Source organism: Sminthopsis crassicaudata, chromosome 5 (assembly GCF_048593235.1).
Source record: "Sminthopsis crassicaudata isolate SCR6 chromosome 5, ASM4859323v1, whole genome shotgun sequence".
In the NCBI taxonomy this organism is placed as follows: domain Eukaryota; kingdom Metazoa; phylum Chordata; class Mammalia; order Dasyuromorphia; family Dasyuridae; genus Sminthopsis; species Sminthopsis crassicaudata.
The window spans coordinates 203,678,834-203,696,933 of NC_133621.1; the positions used below are offsets into that span (position 1 = coordinate 203,678,834).

Consider the following 18,100-nt stretch of genomic DNA (forward strand, 5'->3'; position numbering starts at 1 on the left):
GTAAGTTCTATTATTATCCCCATTTTACAGATGAAGAAACGGAGGCAAACAGGTTGACAACTTGCCCAGAGTTGTTGAGTCATTTTCAGTCATGCCTGACTTTCCGTGATCCAATTTGGCAAAGATACTGCCAAATGGTTTGCCATTTAGTTCTCTAGCTCATTTTACAGATGAGGAAACTGATGTAAACTAGGTTCAGTGACTTGCTCAGGATGACAAAGTTTGTAAGTCTGAGTCCAGAATTGAACTCAGGAAGAGGAGTTTTCCTAGCTTTAGGCTTGGCATTCTGTCCATTGTGGCATTTAGCTGTGCTCAGGGTTACACAGATAGAAATTAAGGCTCGTTTAAACTCTCAACTTTAAGGGTAATGTTTGATCCACTGTACTACGTCACTAACTTCTGGAACTGTCATTTGTGCCTATTTCAATCATTAAAATTAAGGATTTGGCAGCTCTTCTAAATCTTGACAAGATTTCCATCAGGTCTTAGAAATACCTCAGAAATATAGCAGACCTCTCTTTTGGTCAACAGCTCAACTAACAGCTGTTTCTGTATTTCTGGGCACAGAACCACTTCTATTATATTCTTCTTCCTTTGTTTCTGGATTATATACACTTCTTTGAAGGAAAAACAGCTTCTCCTTATTCAACATATTCAGCACCCTCCTCTTACAAAAAAGTTTCAATTCTAGTTTTAAGCTGTAATTACAAAGCTACCCTTTTCATTTTTCCAGAGCTTGGAACAATAACTGTCACATAATAAATTCTAAAAAATGTTCTTTATCCATCTAACCTTTCTACTCTGTGTAACATTTTCTCTAACATTCCAACAAGAGTTAAGTTGCCATGCCTTTACTTCATGTTCTCCTTTTTTTTTTCCCTTTCCAATTCTATTTTCTATTTCCTTCAGAAACATTTAATTCTCCCTAATAAACTGGAATGTATAAAGGAATTTTTCAAGCTCCTTCATTTTTCTCCTCCATCAAGAAGATCCCATTCCACTTAGAACAAAAATAGCTTACTTGGTTAAGTCACCTAACATCACACAAGTTATGGATCAATTTCTCTTATCCTTCACAATGACCAGGATTTCTAGGTTTGTTTCTAAAGTATTGGACAATCCCTTAACAATTTTACTTAACTTCCTTTTCAAAAAGATAAAAAAAAAATTCCAAAGTCACACCAACTCCTTCTATTATACCAATTTACTATACATTTATTATAGGGATAATAATAGAACTTACCTAAAAGCAAGGCTCTTGTAAGGATCAAATGAGATAGATAATCTTTATAAAAAGTGTTTAGCTCAATATCTAAAGCATACTAGGTTTATTCCTTTCTCCTCCTTCTAGGAGCCTAAAACTAAGTTTTTATTTTTTTTAGCTGCTACTTTTCACTTGCTCATCACCTAGGTGCTATTATCTGTTCTATCAATTTATTTTACTCTTTAATAATTTCATTTTTTAAAAGTGTCCAATGTTCCACTTAGTGATCATGAATCTAGCTTCAGGATCTACTCTCTAATCTTTATCATCTCCCTTAATCTCTTCATGTCCCCCTCAACAGACCTTGAATATCCTGTTCTCTTTCCAAAACAAAAGTAGAATATTAACCGATATCTGGGCTTTATTACATTATTCTCCTTCAAATTTTCCACAATTTTTCTTCCCCAAATTTAACTTATTTCACTGCTGAAAATTACTTCAAGTTCCCTACATGATCTTTTTTTCCATATTCAACTTAATTTCTTTTGTCTTTGCTCAACTCTTAACCTTTGCTCATTAAAGCCGAAAATGGAAAATGAAAATTTGAATTTAAACATCTTCAATAAACATTTAAATATTAATTAGATCCAAACCCCAATAAAATACCCTTGATATTGTTCCTTTTTTAGTCTTCAAAAGTATAAAATAGGCTGTTACTGTTAGGAATAACTTAATGTTCACCTTTTATCTCCAGACAACCAGAATAAGAAAAATGAAATAAAGCTTAATTTCCAATTGCACTTTCTTGGGCAAGTCATTAAACCATAATACTTCAGTCTTCTTAAGTATGCAATATTCATAGTTTACATGACTACTACATGTACACCTACAATTAAGATTAGGGATCATTTAGTCCAATACCACATTTTTTATCTGTAGTGGTCATATGAATTATCCAGGATGATATTAAGTTTCTGAGTCAGAATTTGAATCCATATCAACTCCAAAAACTGCTATTTCCACATAAACCATAGACTATCTACTTCATGAATGATTTAAAGCACTGGGAGGAAAAAAAGAACATTTTACATTCAATATGGTTGTTTTTTTTTTTAAAGAGATCTATGCAGCTACAAATCATGCTACATGGTACCTTAGTAAATAACAACAATATTTTAAAGGCAAACTTAATAAACTTGTAGCATCTGTTTTCTATCACAAAAATTTGTGGAGATAATTATCCCATAAGTTGTCTAGCCCAATCCCCTCACTTAAAGAAAAGGCAATATATAGCCCAGAGAGGTTAAGTAAACATAACAGATCATATTAGCTGTTTTAAAAAACTTTTTAGGAAGCTAGTAGTGATATAAAGGAAATACACTCAAAACGAATAAACGAATGCTGCTATAACAAAATTCAAAGTTTAGATTAACATGTCAAAAAAGGAACGGCAGAAAGTCAACATGCTCACCATATATCTTATTTCTAATCATTCTCTCTTATCTAGCCCATATAGCTGCCTATACAGAGAAGAGATTGGCTGCATAGCTACCACATAACTAAAACTGAGGTTCATGTCAGACTGAATGATCTATAAAAACATTTTTAAAGTTCTTGCTTCATGCTTTACTCCTTCCAGGAATTCTAGCTGAATTTGTGCTCAAGCTGTTTTCCTCTGAGACACTATTTATAGATGGTTTGAAATTACTTCCTTCTTAGTTTGAGTCTTAACCATACCTGCCATCGTAATAGTTCACTATGGTTGGATTCTTTCTGTTTACCCATTTTTCCTTATAACTTCTGGAGATGTTATGGTCAGCTTCTTTAGAACTTCTGGAGCAAAGATGTGAGCTGATTCTATTGCTATTCTCTAAGGATATTGAATGTTATTTTATTGTAGGACCTCAGGGAGAGGCTGCAAATCTTCAATGTGGGAGAAACAATTATTTCTCACTTCTATTAATAATTAATTATTGAATCCGAATGAAGATTTTTTTCCCTTGTCTACTTCTTCATCCAGAAGTCAATCACTATGAAAAACCTTTCTCCAACATTTATCCAGGTTAAAATCTAATCAGACAGTAAAAGAAATTCTAAGTTTGGATTAATAGGCTATTTACTCACAAAGGTTTGGGAAAATACAGATTCTCCTTTTTTGTCAGACAGGTAACATTAAATTGGTAAATCTCTTTGATCAAGATTTGGGTGATTCAGTTACATGGTCCAAGATACTCATTATAATATACCATATTAGGACTAGTGCAAAAAACCTGCTAATAGATCTGCCTGCCTCAAGGCTCTCTAACTAACCCTACTTCAATCCATCCTCTGTCCCAAAGCTTCTTTATCTGTGGGTTGTGACACTATAAGGGGTTGTGTAACTGAATGTGAGGGTTGTGAAATCATGATTTACAATCAGCAAATGTTTGATATGTATATCTATTGCATATATCTATAATTGGGATCAATTAAAAAATTCTTGGATGCAAAGAGGTTACAGATGAAAAAAGTTTAAGAAGTCCTGTTCTATTCAGCCACCAAAGTTATTTTCCTAAAGATCAGGTTCAACTATGTGTTCAACTTTCTCAAAAAACTACAGTGACTCCAGATCACTTCTAGAATCAAATACAAAGCCTTCTGTCCTCTGTTAAGATGGTAAATACCTCCATAACCTTGTGATCTCTCACCCCTCTAGTCTTTTTACACCTTTCTCTATGCCATGTGCTTTTCAATACAGTGATCCTGGCTTCCTGGGCTTTCATGAACAAAACATTTGGCTTTCTTGGCTCAAGGTATTTTCTTCAGCTATCCCATGACTGGTATGTTCTCCCTTTTCCTCTCTGCTTTCCGGCTTCCCCAGTTAAGTCCCAACTAGAATTATTTTCTACCAGAATCCTGTTACTATCTTTTCCGTTATTTAACCATCTCAATAGTGTTCAACTCTTTGTAACCCTATCTGGAATACTCTTGGCAGAGATACTGAAATACTTTGCCATTTTCTTCTCCAGCTAATTTTAAAGAGCAACTGAAGCAAACAGGGTTATGTAACTTGCCCAGGGCCATACATCTAAGGAAGTGTCTAAGACTGAATTTGAACTAAAAAGATGAGTTCTGGATCTACTCATGTTTGGGTGGAGATAAATTCTTCAACTTGCCTAAGGTGGGAGCTATTTGGAATCAGATGACAGGATCAAATCCCAAGCCCCTCATTAGAATGGGTTCACCACTCAGTGAAATATTCATTCTCGAGGGATCCCGATCAACATAGTATTTTCATCTTTTTTGTTGTTTGCTTGCTTTTTTTCCCGCACTTTTTCCCCCTCTTGGAACTCATTTTTCTTATGTAGCATAATTAATAAATTTTTCTTGTGTAGAAGAATTGCACATGTTTAACCTATATTGGATTACTTGTTATCTAAACGAGGGGGGAGAGAGAAAAATATGGAACACAAGGTTTTGCAAAGGTGAATGCTGAAAACTATCTTTGCATCTATTTTGAAAAATAAAAAGCTAATATTTTTTTAAAAATAAAATGAAGGAAGAACAAAAATATATGCCATTCACTTGCTTGAAATTAAAATAAAAATTAGAAATAATTCAGAATTTTAGCAAAGTTGCAGGATACAAAATAAATCCACATAAATCATTTTTTGTACATTACCAACACAATCCAACAGCAAGAGATACAAAGAGAAATTCCATTCAAAATAACGACTGATAGTATAAAATATTTGGGAATATATTTACCAAAGGAGAGTCAGGAATTGTATGCGCAAAATTACAAAACACTTGCCACAAAAATAAAGTCAGATTTAAATAATTGGAAAGACATTCAGTGCTCTTGGATAGGCCGAGCGAATATAATAAAGATGACAATACTCCCCAAACTAATCTATTTATTTAGTGCTATACCAATCAGACTCCCAAGAAACTATTTTAATGACCTAGAAAAAATAACAACAAAATTCATATGGAAGAATAAAAGGTTGAGAATTGCAAGGAAACTAATGAAAAAAAAATTAAGTGAAGGTGGTCTAGCTGTACCTGATCTAAAGCTATATTATAAAGCAGCAGTCACCAAAACCATTTGGTATTGGCTAAGAAATAGACTAGTTGATCAGTGGCATAGGTTAGGTTCACAGGACAAGATAGTGAATAAAAATAGCAATCTAATCTTTGACAAACCCAAAGATCCCAAATTTTGGGATAAGAATTCATTATTTGACAAAAACTGCTGGGAAAACTGGAAATTAGTATGGCAGAAACTAGGCATGGACCCACATTTAACACCACATACTAAGATTAGATCAAAATGGATCCAAGATTTAGGCATAAAGAACGAGATCATAAATAAATTGGAGGAACATGGGATGGTTTACCTCTCAGACTTGTGCAGGAGGAAGGAGTTTGTGTCCAAGGGAGAACTAGAGACCATTATTGATCACAAAATAAAAAATTTTGATTATATCAAATTAAAAAGCCTTTGTACAAACAAAACTAATGCAAACAAGAGTAGAAGGGAAGTAACAAATTGGGAAAACATTTTTACAGTTAAAGGTTCTGATAAAGGCCTCATCTCCAAAATATACAGAGAATTGACTTTAATTTATAAGAAATCAAGCCATTCTCCAATTGATAAATGGTCAAAGGATATGAACAGACAATTTTCAGATGATGAAATTAAAACTATTTCCACTCATATGAAAGTGTTCCAAATCACTATTGATCAGAGAAATGCAAATTAAGACAACTCTGAGGTATCATTACACACCTGTCAGATTGGCTAAGATGACAGGAACAAATAACGATGAATGTTGGAGGGGCTGCGGGAAAACTGGGACACTGATGCATTGTTGGTGGAGTTGTGAAAGAATCCAACCATTCTGGAGAGTAATCTGGAATTATGCCCAAAAAGTTATAAAAATGTGCATACCCTTTGACCCAGCCATACTACTACTGGGCTTAAATCCCAAGGAAATACTAAAGAAGGGAAAGGGACCTGTATGTGCCAAAATTTTTGTGGCAGCCCTTTTCATAGTGGCTAGAAGCTGGAAGATGAATGGATGTTCATCAATTGGAGAATGGTTGGGTAAATTATGGTATATGAATGTTATGGAATATTATTGTTCTGTAAGAAATGACCAACAGGAGAAATACAGAGAGGCTTGGAGAGACTTACATCAACTGATGCTAAGTGAAATGAGCAGAACCAGGAGATCATTATACACTTCAACAATGATACTGTATGAGGATGTATGCTGATGGAAGTGGATATCTTCAACATAGAGAAGAGCTAATCCAATTCCAATTGATTAATGATGGACAGAATCAGCTACATCCAGAAAAGGAACACTGGGAAATGAGTGTAAACTGTTATTTTTACTTTCTCAATCCAATTCTTCCTGTGCAACAAGAAATTCGGTTCTACACACATATATTGTATCTAGAATATATTGTAATATATTTAACATTGTATAAGACTGCCTGCCATCTAGGGGAGGGGGTTGGGGGAGGAAGGGAAAAAATCTGAACAGAAGTAAGTGCAAGGGATAATGTTGTAAAAAAATTACCCATGCATATATACTGGTTTTTTTTTGGAGTTTTGCAGATGCAAAAGACAATACGTGAAGGCAAGCAGAGAACACAAAGCCTATGACCAAATATTTAAATTAAATTTTAGACTTCTCTAATACCAGGAGAGGGCCAAAAAATGTTATATGGATTTTCAAGATTGTGGGAGTACCACACCCCAATCCTATAATATGGAAGGGATCACTCTATAGTAATATGAAAAAATATTCTAAATCATTAATGATTAGAGAAATGCAAATTAAAACAAAGATATCTCTCTCCTATCAGATTGATTAAAATGAGAGAAGGGAAAAATGACTAATATTCGGGAGATATGGGGGGGAAAAGGATATTAATTCACTATTTTTGGAGTTGTGAACTGATTCAACCATTCTGGAGGGCAATCTTGCATTGTTCTCACTGTTCTCAAAAAGTTATATAAACTGTATATACCAAGCAATCTTACTAACAAATCTGTTTCTCAAGATGATAAGAGTAAAAGGAAGACCATACATGTTCTAAAATATTTATAGCAGCTTTCTTTGTGATGACAAAGAACTGAAAATTGAGGGGATGCTCATAAATTGGAGAATGGCTAAATGAGTTGTGATATATGATTTTAATAAAATACTGCATTGATGTAAGAAATGATGAGCAGCAAATGTATAAGAATGCAAGTCATTCTCTAACTGATAAATGGTCAAAGATATGAACAGATAATTTTCAGATGAAGAAATTAAAGCCATTTCTAATCATATGAAAAAAATGCTCTAAATCACTATTGATTAGAGAAATGCAAATTAGGAAAATTCTGAGGTACCACTACACACCTCTCAGATTGGCAAAAATGACAGGGTAAGATAATGATAAATATTGGAGGTATATGTGAAAACTGGGGCACTAATACATTGTCGGTGGAGTTGTGCACTGATCCAACCATTCTGGAGAGCAATTTGGAACTATACCCAAAGGGCTATCACACGGTGCAAACTTTGTTCCAGCAGTGTCTCTACTTGATCTTTATCTCAAAGAGATCATAAAAGAGGGAAAAGAACTCTTATGTGCAAAAATGTTTTTGTGGCAGCTCTTTTTGTAGTAGCAATGAACTGGCAACTAAGAGGATGCCCATCAGTGGGGGAATGGATGAATAAGTTATGGTATAGGAATGTAAATGAAATATTATTATTGTATAAGAAACTATCAGCAGGATGATTTCAGAAAGGCTTGGAGGCAGAGAGGAGTCTGCAAGAACAGATGTCTAATGAAGTGAGTAGAACCAAGAGAACATTGTACACAACAACAAGATTATGTGATGATCAATTCTGATGGATGTGGCTCTTTTCAACAATGATGTGATTCAGGCCAATTCCAACAGACTTGTGATAGAGCTATCTGCATCCAAAAAGAGAACTATGGGAACTGAATATAGAACACAACATAGTATTTTCACCTTTTTTGTTGTTCTTTGCTTGCTTTTTTTTTTTTCATTCTCACTTTTTCCCCCTTTTTCATTTGATTTTTCTAAAAAGCTATTACTAAAAAATAAATTAAAAATCATTATCAAAAAAAAAAAAAATTGAGTTCCAAATTATCTTCCCAACTCTTAGCTACTGAGAAGACAAGAAATATGATATCAATTATTCATGTTAAATCATATAAAACATTTTCATTATTAGCCACATTAAAAAAAAAGAAAGAAAAATCTAAAAAATATACTTAAAAAAAAGAAGAAATGATGAGCAGCTAAATCACTATTGATTAGAGAAACACAAATTGAAACAACTCTAAGCTAACACCTCACAATTATCATACTGGATATGACAGAAAAGGAAAATAAAATGTTGCAGAAGACATGGGAATATTATACTAATGTACTGCTGAAGTAGGGTGAATTGGATTATAAAAATCCTTTCCGTTAAGTCATTTAGAACTATGCTCAAAGAGCAATCAAACGGTGCATATCCTTTGACCAACCAATACTATTACTAAGTTGGTATCCCAAAGAGAATATAAAGTAACAGCAACCTTGTGTGATGATGAATTATATATACAACAAAGTTAGCTCTTCTCAACAATATGATTATCAAGACAACTCCAGAAGACTCATGATAGAAAATGTTATCCACAACCAGAGAAAGAAGTATGATGTCTGAATGCAAATTAAAGCATATTATTTTCTCTTTTTTGTTGGGGGGTGGTATTTTTGATGATTTTTTTTTTCTGTTTCCTCCTTCACATGACTAATATATCTACCATGATTGCACATGTATGACCTATATCAGATTGCTTGCCATTTGGGGAGGAAGTAAAAGGAAAGGAGAAAAATTTGGAATGCAAAATCTTACTTAAAAACAAACAAGGTTGAAAACTGTCTTTACATATATGTGAAAAAAATAAAATACCAATACATAAATAAGTAAATCAATCAATAAAGAGCAGGTTGATTTTAGAAAAACATGGAAAGACTTGCTAAAACAATGAAAAATGGAGAAGAACCAAGAGACAATATAATACAACATATTATGTGTATATATATATATATGATATATGTATATAATATGTATACAGTAACAGCAATATTATTTGAAGAGTAATTGTGAACGACCAAGTTATTCTGAGTACTACAAATACTTAAATCAACTATAAAAGACCTATAAAGATACTATCTACTCTACAGAAAAAGAACTAAAAGATGGAAGTATATATGGTTTTACAAATTTTATAGATCTGTGTCAAATTGTGGTCGTCTTTAGTGGGGTAAGAGGGAAGAAAATAGTTTGGAACTTAGAATGTTCCCCAAAATAAGGAAATTATTTTAAGTTTTAAAAATGTAAGTGTTCAATAAAGCCAAAGACCAAACTTGTGGAATAAGGACTTATTATTCAACAAGAACTGCTAAACAAACTAAAAAGAAATCTGGTTACAATTAGATTTATACAATCTTCCACAATGTGTGTGTGAATGTGTATTACTCTAGAAGTTCTAAGTGATTATATAATTTAGATATAAAAGGCCATATCATAAAACAAATTAGAGGTTCAGGGAAGAAAATTATTAATATTTAAAGAGAATTGAAGTGTTATTGACCAGGTAATAGATGGAAATAAATGATTGTGAAAGATAAATACAAGTATTAAAAATATAATTGAATCTAAAAAGGGAAGAATTTGATAATCTTAATAATAATTGCATCTTAGACCCAATTTAAAAGTTTATAAAATGTTTTGCTATAAATAGAATCTCATTCTAATGAATAATATTATATTCCTTTGTTATAAAATTTACACAACTAAGCCAGCAGCCCACACTAAAACTATCATAATATGGTTTCCAAAGTACATTTGCCAATAAACTTAGTAATCAATTAAAGATGTTGTTTTAGCAAAATATGCCTGTATCATACAGATGGAATATTAGATAGAATTTACAAAAACTGCCATCTTTCCTTGATAGATAAAAGCATATGCACAAGTGTGAGCTATAAAATAATGAGGCTCCCAGAATCCATAAAGTATATTACAATTCTAGAAGGCTGCCAGAGAAGAAAGACTGAATATTTTATGAAATATACACTTAGCTATATTTTCATCATTTTCTTAATTCTTACTTTAAAATGTGGAGCCATTAAGAAATGGGGATTTTTTTCTAAATCTAAAAATAATAGTGATATATTAACTTTTAAACCTAATACAAATTAAAAAATAGAAATAAAAACACTGAAAAACAAAAAAGCTAACTTCTGAAATGTATGTGATCACTTAGCAATACTATTATTTCATATTTTAATTAAGAATATTAATGTAAAAATCAGGTTTAATGGTTAAGTTGGCACTTCACAAGCACTTTCAGTCATTTTTCAGTCAAGCCTGACTACTTGGGATTTTCTTGGCAAAGATATTGGTTTGCCATATTTCCTTCTCCAGCTCATTTTACAGATGATGAAATTGAGGCAAACAGGGTTAAGTGACTTGCCCAGGGTCACAAAGCTAGGAAGAATCTGAGACTGGATTTGAACTCAAGAAGAGGAATCTCCCTGACTCCAAGCTAACTGCCTCCAGTATGTGCTTAATAAATATTAATATTGCATAAAGGTAAAGCTTTCACATTAGCTACTGAGGCAAAAAATTGTGGGTTTTGAGTTAGAGGACACAGGTTTAAATCCTTTTCTTGAAGACTTATTAACTGTGTGACCTTGAGCAAGCTCCTTAATACCTTAGGACTTTATTGAACTCTTTTGTAGAAGGTGGGATGGACCAGAGAGGCTCTTGATACCCCATGTACCTGCCTTGAGTCCTACAAAGAGGAAGCATGGTAAAGGAATGAATGTTATTACATTATTACATTGAGGAAGTATTACAATATATTTATTGTACTTGGAAAGAAAACTGTTCTTTTTCCATTAAAAAAAAAAATCATGTATGCTCTTGAATTTTATCAAATATATACACATACAGATCTACTTGTATCTATATATATTCATGTATACACATACATACAAGTAAAACATTACAGGAATACAGACTGGACTTGTGGTTTCACTGATGTAGGAACTCCTCAGTAAACACAATAGTGATATAGGTCAACATCATCTTAAAACTTTACCTAGAACATTAATTTAAGTGACTTGTCTAGCTTGTAATTTGTCAGACATCTGGTATATATTTTGATTAAACATAAATAAAACATAACTATGAGTAACCTAAGACCAAGGAGAAATATTTTAGATAATCAAAATATCTGATAACCTATATTAGATCTGGAGTTAAAGGGCTGTTGAATGTTGGATAAGATGACATTAAATGTTTCAATTTTAAAATTTATGAACTTCAGTGGCTAAAACTAAAATTATTTGCAGAGGAAAACAAAAAGTCCACTTATTGAATTTTATGGAGCTTAGATATATCTGAGGTAAGATTAGAACCCTGATCTTTCTGGCTACTAAAGTGAATCTCTATTCATTACACCTCGCAAATCAAATGATTAATCAATCAAATACATATTATATGCTAAGCACTATTGTCTGTCATAAAACATATGCCCACATGCACTTTTTCTCTCCCTCCTTTCTTATCCCTTCTCCCTCTCCTTCTCTCTGTCTCTGCAAAAATTTCAAGTGATTTGAGTGATTGAAAATGATTCACTCTGAATAAGTGTGTTTTTCTAAATAACTAGAAGTTTGAATCCTTTGTCTTAAAACACTGATGATATGGGGGCAACTGAAGTGTATATATAATTACTTGCTCCAAAATATATACATATCAGAGTATTAAAAATAAAAAATTTTTTACTATGTTCTAAACAATTCTTTGGATTTTTTTTTTGTTTGTTTTATGCCATAAATGAAGAGAGGATGATTAGAAGTCCCCTTTCATGAATAATTAGAGACCAACAGTTACTTTTTTGAAGCTTCTAACAGAGATTATATAAAATATGTAGATGTAGCTACTAAAATACTATACTAAAATACTAAAATTCTATATGTTGGAAAACATGAATGCATTGTACAGTGCTATTGTCACTAGTACAAAATATAAAAATGTGGTTGGAAAAGGAATATGTCCTTGTTGAATTTTTAAAAAATCATCACTCCAATAAAGACATTTTAGCAATCTATCTGAAATTTACACTCAGATACTGATCACCAAAATGAAACCTGGCAAAACACATCTAACAAGTAAAGATGTTACATTAATAGAAATTAATCTTATTTTATTACCTATAATCAGGCTGTCTACTTATGGGATGATCATCCCTTGTCCATCGATAATTGGATTCATCCTGTAACATAAAAAGATACTTATTACACATTTGAATACTTATATATACCATATTTAAATTATTTTGATTAGCATAGGTAGAATATGACAATAAAACTAAAACTATAGCTGAAACTATTTTAGATAAGCCAAACATATCTAAAAATCTGTGCTAGATTTAAAGAATCTGATAGTTAGACTTAATAGGGAGAATCCCCAAGGGTTCATTCAGCTTTAAATCTATGAACCTCAGGGGCTAAAACCAAAATTATCCTCAAGAGGAAAATAAAAACCCACTTTTGGAATATTTATATGCCTTAAATTTATAGGTAAAATATTTTAACTAAAAGAGAAACTTGGCTAAAAGGAGAGCATTATGAGCTACCCTTCTAACTTAAGAACCCAAAATGGCTTATTTCTTAAGAACTCAAAACAGCCTCACTAGCTGTGATCTTGAGCAAATCACTTAATCTGCTTGACTCAATTTCTTCAAATGTAAAATGAGAATAATAATAGCACCTACCTCCCAGAATTGTTGTTAAGGATCAAATGAGATAATATTTGTAAAGCATTTAGCAAATTTATCCTGGCACATATGATGATAGCTGTCATCATCATCACCACCACCATCACCATAAATATTCTCTGCCCAAGATAAACTTTTAATACAAAAAACATTATTTTGTTTCAGGGCAATGCATAGATACATTTTCTCAAATAGTATTTCTGACTTTCTATGTGACCTTTCTTTAATGAGTGATTCCAATCTTTTTCCTATACTGAACTTAACACTTTTTCCTTCTCAAGTGACCATTTCCTTTCTCCACAACAATTAAAACTGAGTAAAAACTGAAAACACCAATCACTTGTGTCAGCCAAATGAATGAATGATGTGGTAATAAAACTTAACACAGAAATCTAAAATACTTATTCTTACTTTGTAAATCCTGGAAAATGCATAAAGAAAGCACAACAGCAATAAATAATAAAAATTGTGGTTTAACCAAGTAGGAAAGACAAAGAACAGCCATCAACTTAATTTTGTTTGCAGCTTTTATAAATTCCAATTCAACGCAACACAAAAGAAAATATTCACCTTATACCCTAGGTTCGATATCTATGACTAAAAAACTGATACCCAATAAGACAAATGGCTTTTTCACATTCTCCTGAAAGTAGTCTGGGGAGAAATGTTCCTGCTAGATTACAATAAAAGATTACAATAAAATAAAAGATTACAATAAAACTGATTCAGTTACAGAATGACATTTATTTACATTTTAAGGAAATTATAAAAAAAGGGATAATTCTTCCCATCCTAAGAGACTTCCTGCTTGAAATCTTCTATTATAATATCCTGAAAGAAGTGATCTGTTTCCTCTTTCTCTCATAGCAGTTTGTGTTTAGCACTCTATCTCCCATCATATTTATGCTTTCATGACTAATTATTCTTTAACAGATTGTTGGATTTTTTTTTTGTTTTGATAATGATTTTTGTCTTTTTGGGGAGCAAGTGGGGGTAAAGATGGAAAAAGTTATCCCCTAACCTGCATGTAGCAATCATGTTATAAGTGTTTAATGACAAACTCAACATGTAGACCTAGTAATACTAACATAGACCTTTGGTAAATATTGAAGATCCTATTCCTAACACACAGATACACTAGCAAACTGACTTTCGGAGGTGACTCTAAAGTTTGGGGGCATGTGCTTTTAAAGTTATATAGTTCATCAACAATATTATATGATGATCAATTCTGATGGACGTGACTCTTTCCAACAGTGAGATGAATGATGCCAGTTGAACGATCTTGTGATGAAGAGAGCCATCTACACCCAGAGAGAAAACTATAGGAACTGAATGTGGATTACAACATAACATTCTGTCTTTTTGTTGTTTTCATTTGCATTTTGTTTTCTTATTCATTTCCTTTCCTTTTTGATCTGATCTTTCTCATGCAGTAAGATAATTGTACAAATATGTTTACATATATTGGAACTAACATTTTAACATATATAACATATACTGGATTACTTGCCATTTAGGGGAGGGGGTAAGGGAAGGACGGGAAAATTTGGAACACAAGGCTATGCAGGATCAATGTTGAAAATCATCCATGCATGTTTTGAAAATAAAACTTTTAACAATTAAAAAAAATTTTTAAATAAAAAGTTATATAGTTCACCAGTCCTAGCCACATGATTTGTGGTTAGTATCAATTAATCAGGCAAACTGAATCAGCTTTTAGAAAGAAGTACTTACTAAATTGGTTTAGTTAAGAAGGAAGACACTAAATCATATTTCTCCCCTGAAAAGCCTGGGACACACTTTCCTGCTAGAAGAAAATGCTGAGAAAAGTAAACTCAAACATAGAGAACATATATGGCCCCCTCATTGCCAAGAATTTCTTTCTTTCTTTTTGTGTAGAACACATTATGTTCCCCTTAGACATGGTACAACTTTTCTGCAGAGCTCCTGAAATGTCTTGAAGATACTGTTGCTAACTGGGGAAATATTGTCCTAAGTTCAAAAATCCTCTGAACCCTCAAAATTTACAAGATAAATTCTTCTGACCAAGAAATTAGGATAGAAATGAGATTGAATCCAAGGCTTCTTCCTTAATCCTAGGGAAATTCTTTCTCAAGAATTTGGCTTGACTCTCCTTGAATTGGTGTGTAATCAATAACTATAATGTATGATCATGTTCCCTCAACCAATACAAACATATAAGAAACATCAGTCCAATTCATATACCCCTTCAGAATAATGTTCTTATGCACAAAATAAAATGCATTCTATTACAAAGCAAATTAATTATATTGGGGGAAAAAAAAGGTAAAGCCCCTAAAATCTATGCACAGATCTTTTGGGAAAATACGAAATAATTTAAGAAAAGCTCATTTAAAATTGGTCACAGTAAGAGCAGTTCTGCAACTGTAACTTTTTTTTTTTTTAAACTCTCCAATGAGTCTCAGAAAATAGTATTTCAAAATATCAGGAAACACAGTTTTAAAGTCTTTAGCAAAATTTTTTTAGAAATCAACAACAACAACAACAAAAAAAGTAACTCTAAATCTTAAACCCTTAAATGATTTAAATCCCCTAAGATTTTAAGAGAAAAAATTATGACAATATTATTAGTGTAGAGAAAAGGAATCTGTTAACGTTACATCAATCAACAAGAAAAAGAAATCTTTTAAGTTCTCTGGATTTAATACAAGGACACAATGACTTAAAGGAAAGTACAATGTTCTTTCTCATTGTCCAATTCTGTTGAAGGACATGTAGCATGGCATTATGGATAGTTTTTCTTAAAATCAGAAAGACTTGGCTTTAAGTCCTATTTCTGAGATATAATAATTTTGTGATCCTAGCTAAGTCATGTGATTTCCTTATGATCAAGTCTATTGTGTGGAATAGAGAGATAAGGTGAAGAACTTACAAGAATTATTTTTCTGTATTTTATTTTCATTATTTTTTAAATGAACTGTTTCTCCTATGACCTGTATAATAATATTTACTTGAGCCTTGGCCAGCTATAAAAATATTTACTTAAGCTGAGCTGATGACATTTATCAGTATTTGACATTTATTGATATTTAGTCTATTAGCTTGACTACTGTCTGTTTAATTATCTGAAGCCTAAAGGCCTGATTTTCTATTTCCTAGAAATAAGGTGATTTCAGGGAAACAGAAACCTTCCATTCCAATCTCTCCAGATAGGAACAACCAATTAGCTGCCTCCTCTTCCCATTTTCAATGCTCTCTTACTTGTGATGTAATCTCTTACATAAAAGCTGTGTATCTTTACTACTTCTTTAGCCTTCCTACTGCAAGTTTTCTCTTTCCCTTATCTCATCCTCTGGAGGTTTTAATAAACAACCTTTCTGCTTTCTACTGAGTGATTTTAGTAGTCATTTTGGGTAAAGGTCTTCTATATCCCTCACATCTATACTCTGAGATGTAAAGAAGGGCTCAACTTAGAATAGTAGAGGAAGATTCCTCATCCAGGAGTTCACCATGCCGGTGAAATCACACATGCTGTCTCCTTTCTTCATCCTTTAAAAGAAAAATGAACTTCTAAACCTAAAAAGGAAAAATAAAAATGCCTAAAACCTGAGAGCATCCAATTGACAAATGGATGTCATAATATATGAAAAAGCAGCTTTCAGAAAAAAATTGGAAAGAAAAAAAATCTTAAATTCTTAATTCCACAAAAAATAAGAGGTATTACCTCAAAAAAATCATATTAGTAAAGCTGATAGAAAACTTTAATGAAAAAAGATACATAATTCTAAAAAGAAATCTGAACCAGAACTGAATAAAAAAATATGATTTTTAGAAGCAGCTAGATAGCACAGTGGATAGAACACGAGCCAGGAGGACCTGAGATCAAATCCAGCTTCAGACAATGCTTTCTAGCTGTGTGACCCTGGGCAAGTCACTTAACCCTAATTGCCTCACCAAAGAAAAAGAAAATATGATTTTCAAATACAAGACTCAAGAGAAGCATAAAAAGTTAAACATCAATGAAAGGGAAAAAGTTTAATTCACTAAAGGAAATCATATTTGTAACTCTTTAGAACTGGACATTGAGGCAGACAGAAGTTACATAGATGCAAGGTGCAGGTATATATTGATTTTGATGGGACAATATGAAAAAAGTTAAGGATTGAGAAAGAGGATTGCTTTGGAAGAAGAAAGATGAGAGAGACAGAATGGGAAAAATTATCATACTATAGAGCAGGGAAAAAAGAAAGAGAGGGGTAAACATTGCTTGAACCTTACTCTCAATGGATGTGCTTCAAAGAGGAATAACATGTCATTCAATTAGGTACAGAAATATCTTACTTCATAGGAAAGTGGGTAGAAGACAAGGAAACAAGGGAGGATGGATAATGAAAGGGAACTGAGCCAGACTAAGAAAAGTGGTGGTCAGAAGCAGAACACTGGTGAGGAGGGACTGGGGGGGGAAGAGAGGGAGGGGCGGAGAAGAGAGAAAAAGAAAGAAAGAGAGAAAGAGAGAGAGAGAGAGAGAGAGAGAGAGAGAGAGAGAGAGAGAGAGAGAGAGAGAGAGGAGAAAGGGAGGGAAGGAGAAGCATAAACATGGGAAGAGGAGGCTTGGAGGGAAATTCACAGTTAGCAATCATAACTGTGAATATAAATGAGATGAACTCATTCATAAAACAGCAGAGAGCAGAATGTATTAAAAATCAGAATCCTTCAATATGTTGTTTATAAGAAACACATTTGAAGATGACATACACATAATAAAAGTAAAAGGCAGGAGCAAATATACAAAAAAAAAAAAAAAAAAAAAACAGACCTAACTAAAAGAGGCAAGAAAGGAAATTATATTGTATTAAAGGTAACATAGATAATGAAATAATATCAATATAAAACATATACACATCAAACAGTACAGCATCCAAAATTCTAAAGAAGTTAAATGAGGTACAGGAAGAAAAAGAGATTAAACTTTTCTAATATGGAACTTCAATTTTCTGCTCTTAGAAGTAGATAAATTTAACCAAAGAAAGAAATTAAGAAGGTGAAGAGAATTTTAGA

General features: G+C 32.5%; 1 protein-coding gene across 8 annotated transcripts in view; it reads right to left on the reverse strand.

Annotated features, from left to right (window-relative positions):
- PPHLN1 (periphilin 1) overlaps positions 1-18,100 on the reverse strand; it is a 169,284-nt gene that overhangs the window by 120,001 nt on the left and 31,183 nt on the right. For 4 of the 8 annotated variants that reach the window (XR_012482519.1, XM_074269570.1, XM_074269568.1 and 1 more), the window contains exons 5-6: positions 12,492-12,553; positions 10,988-11,068 (exon numbers count right to left, since the gene is read on the reverse strand). Coding sequence is in view for 7 of the 8 variants with exons in the window: in XM_074269570.1 (XP_074125671.1) it covers positions 10,988-11,068; positions 12,492-12,553 (143 nt within the window). In the remaining variant the exon portion in view is untranslated. The remainder of the gene's footprint in view (positions 1-10,987; positions 11,069-12,491; positions 12,554-18,100) is intronic. The other 4 variants (XM_074269575.1, XM_074269574.1, XM_074269572.1 and 1 more) reach the window with 1 other exon arrangement.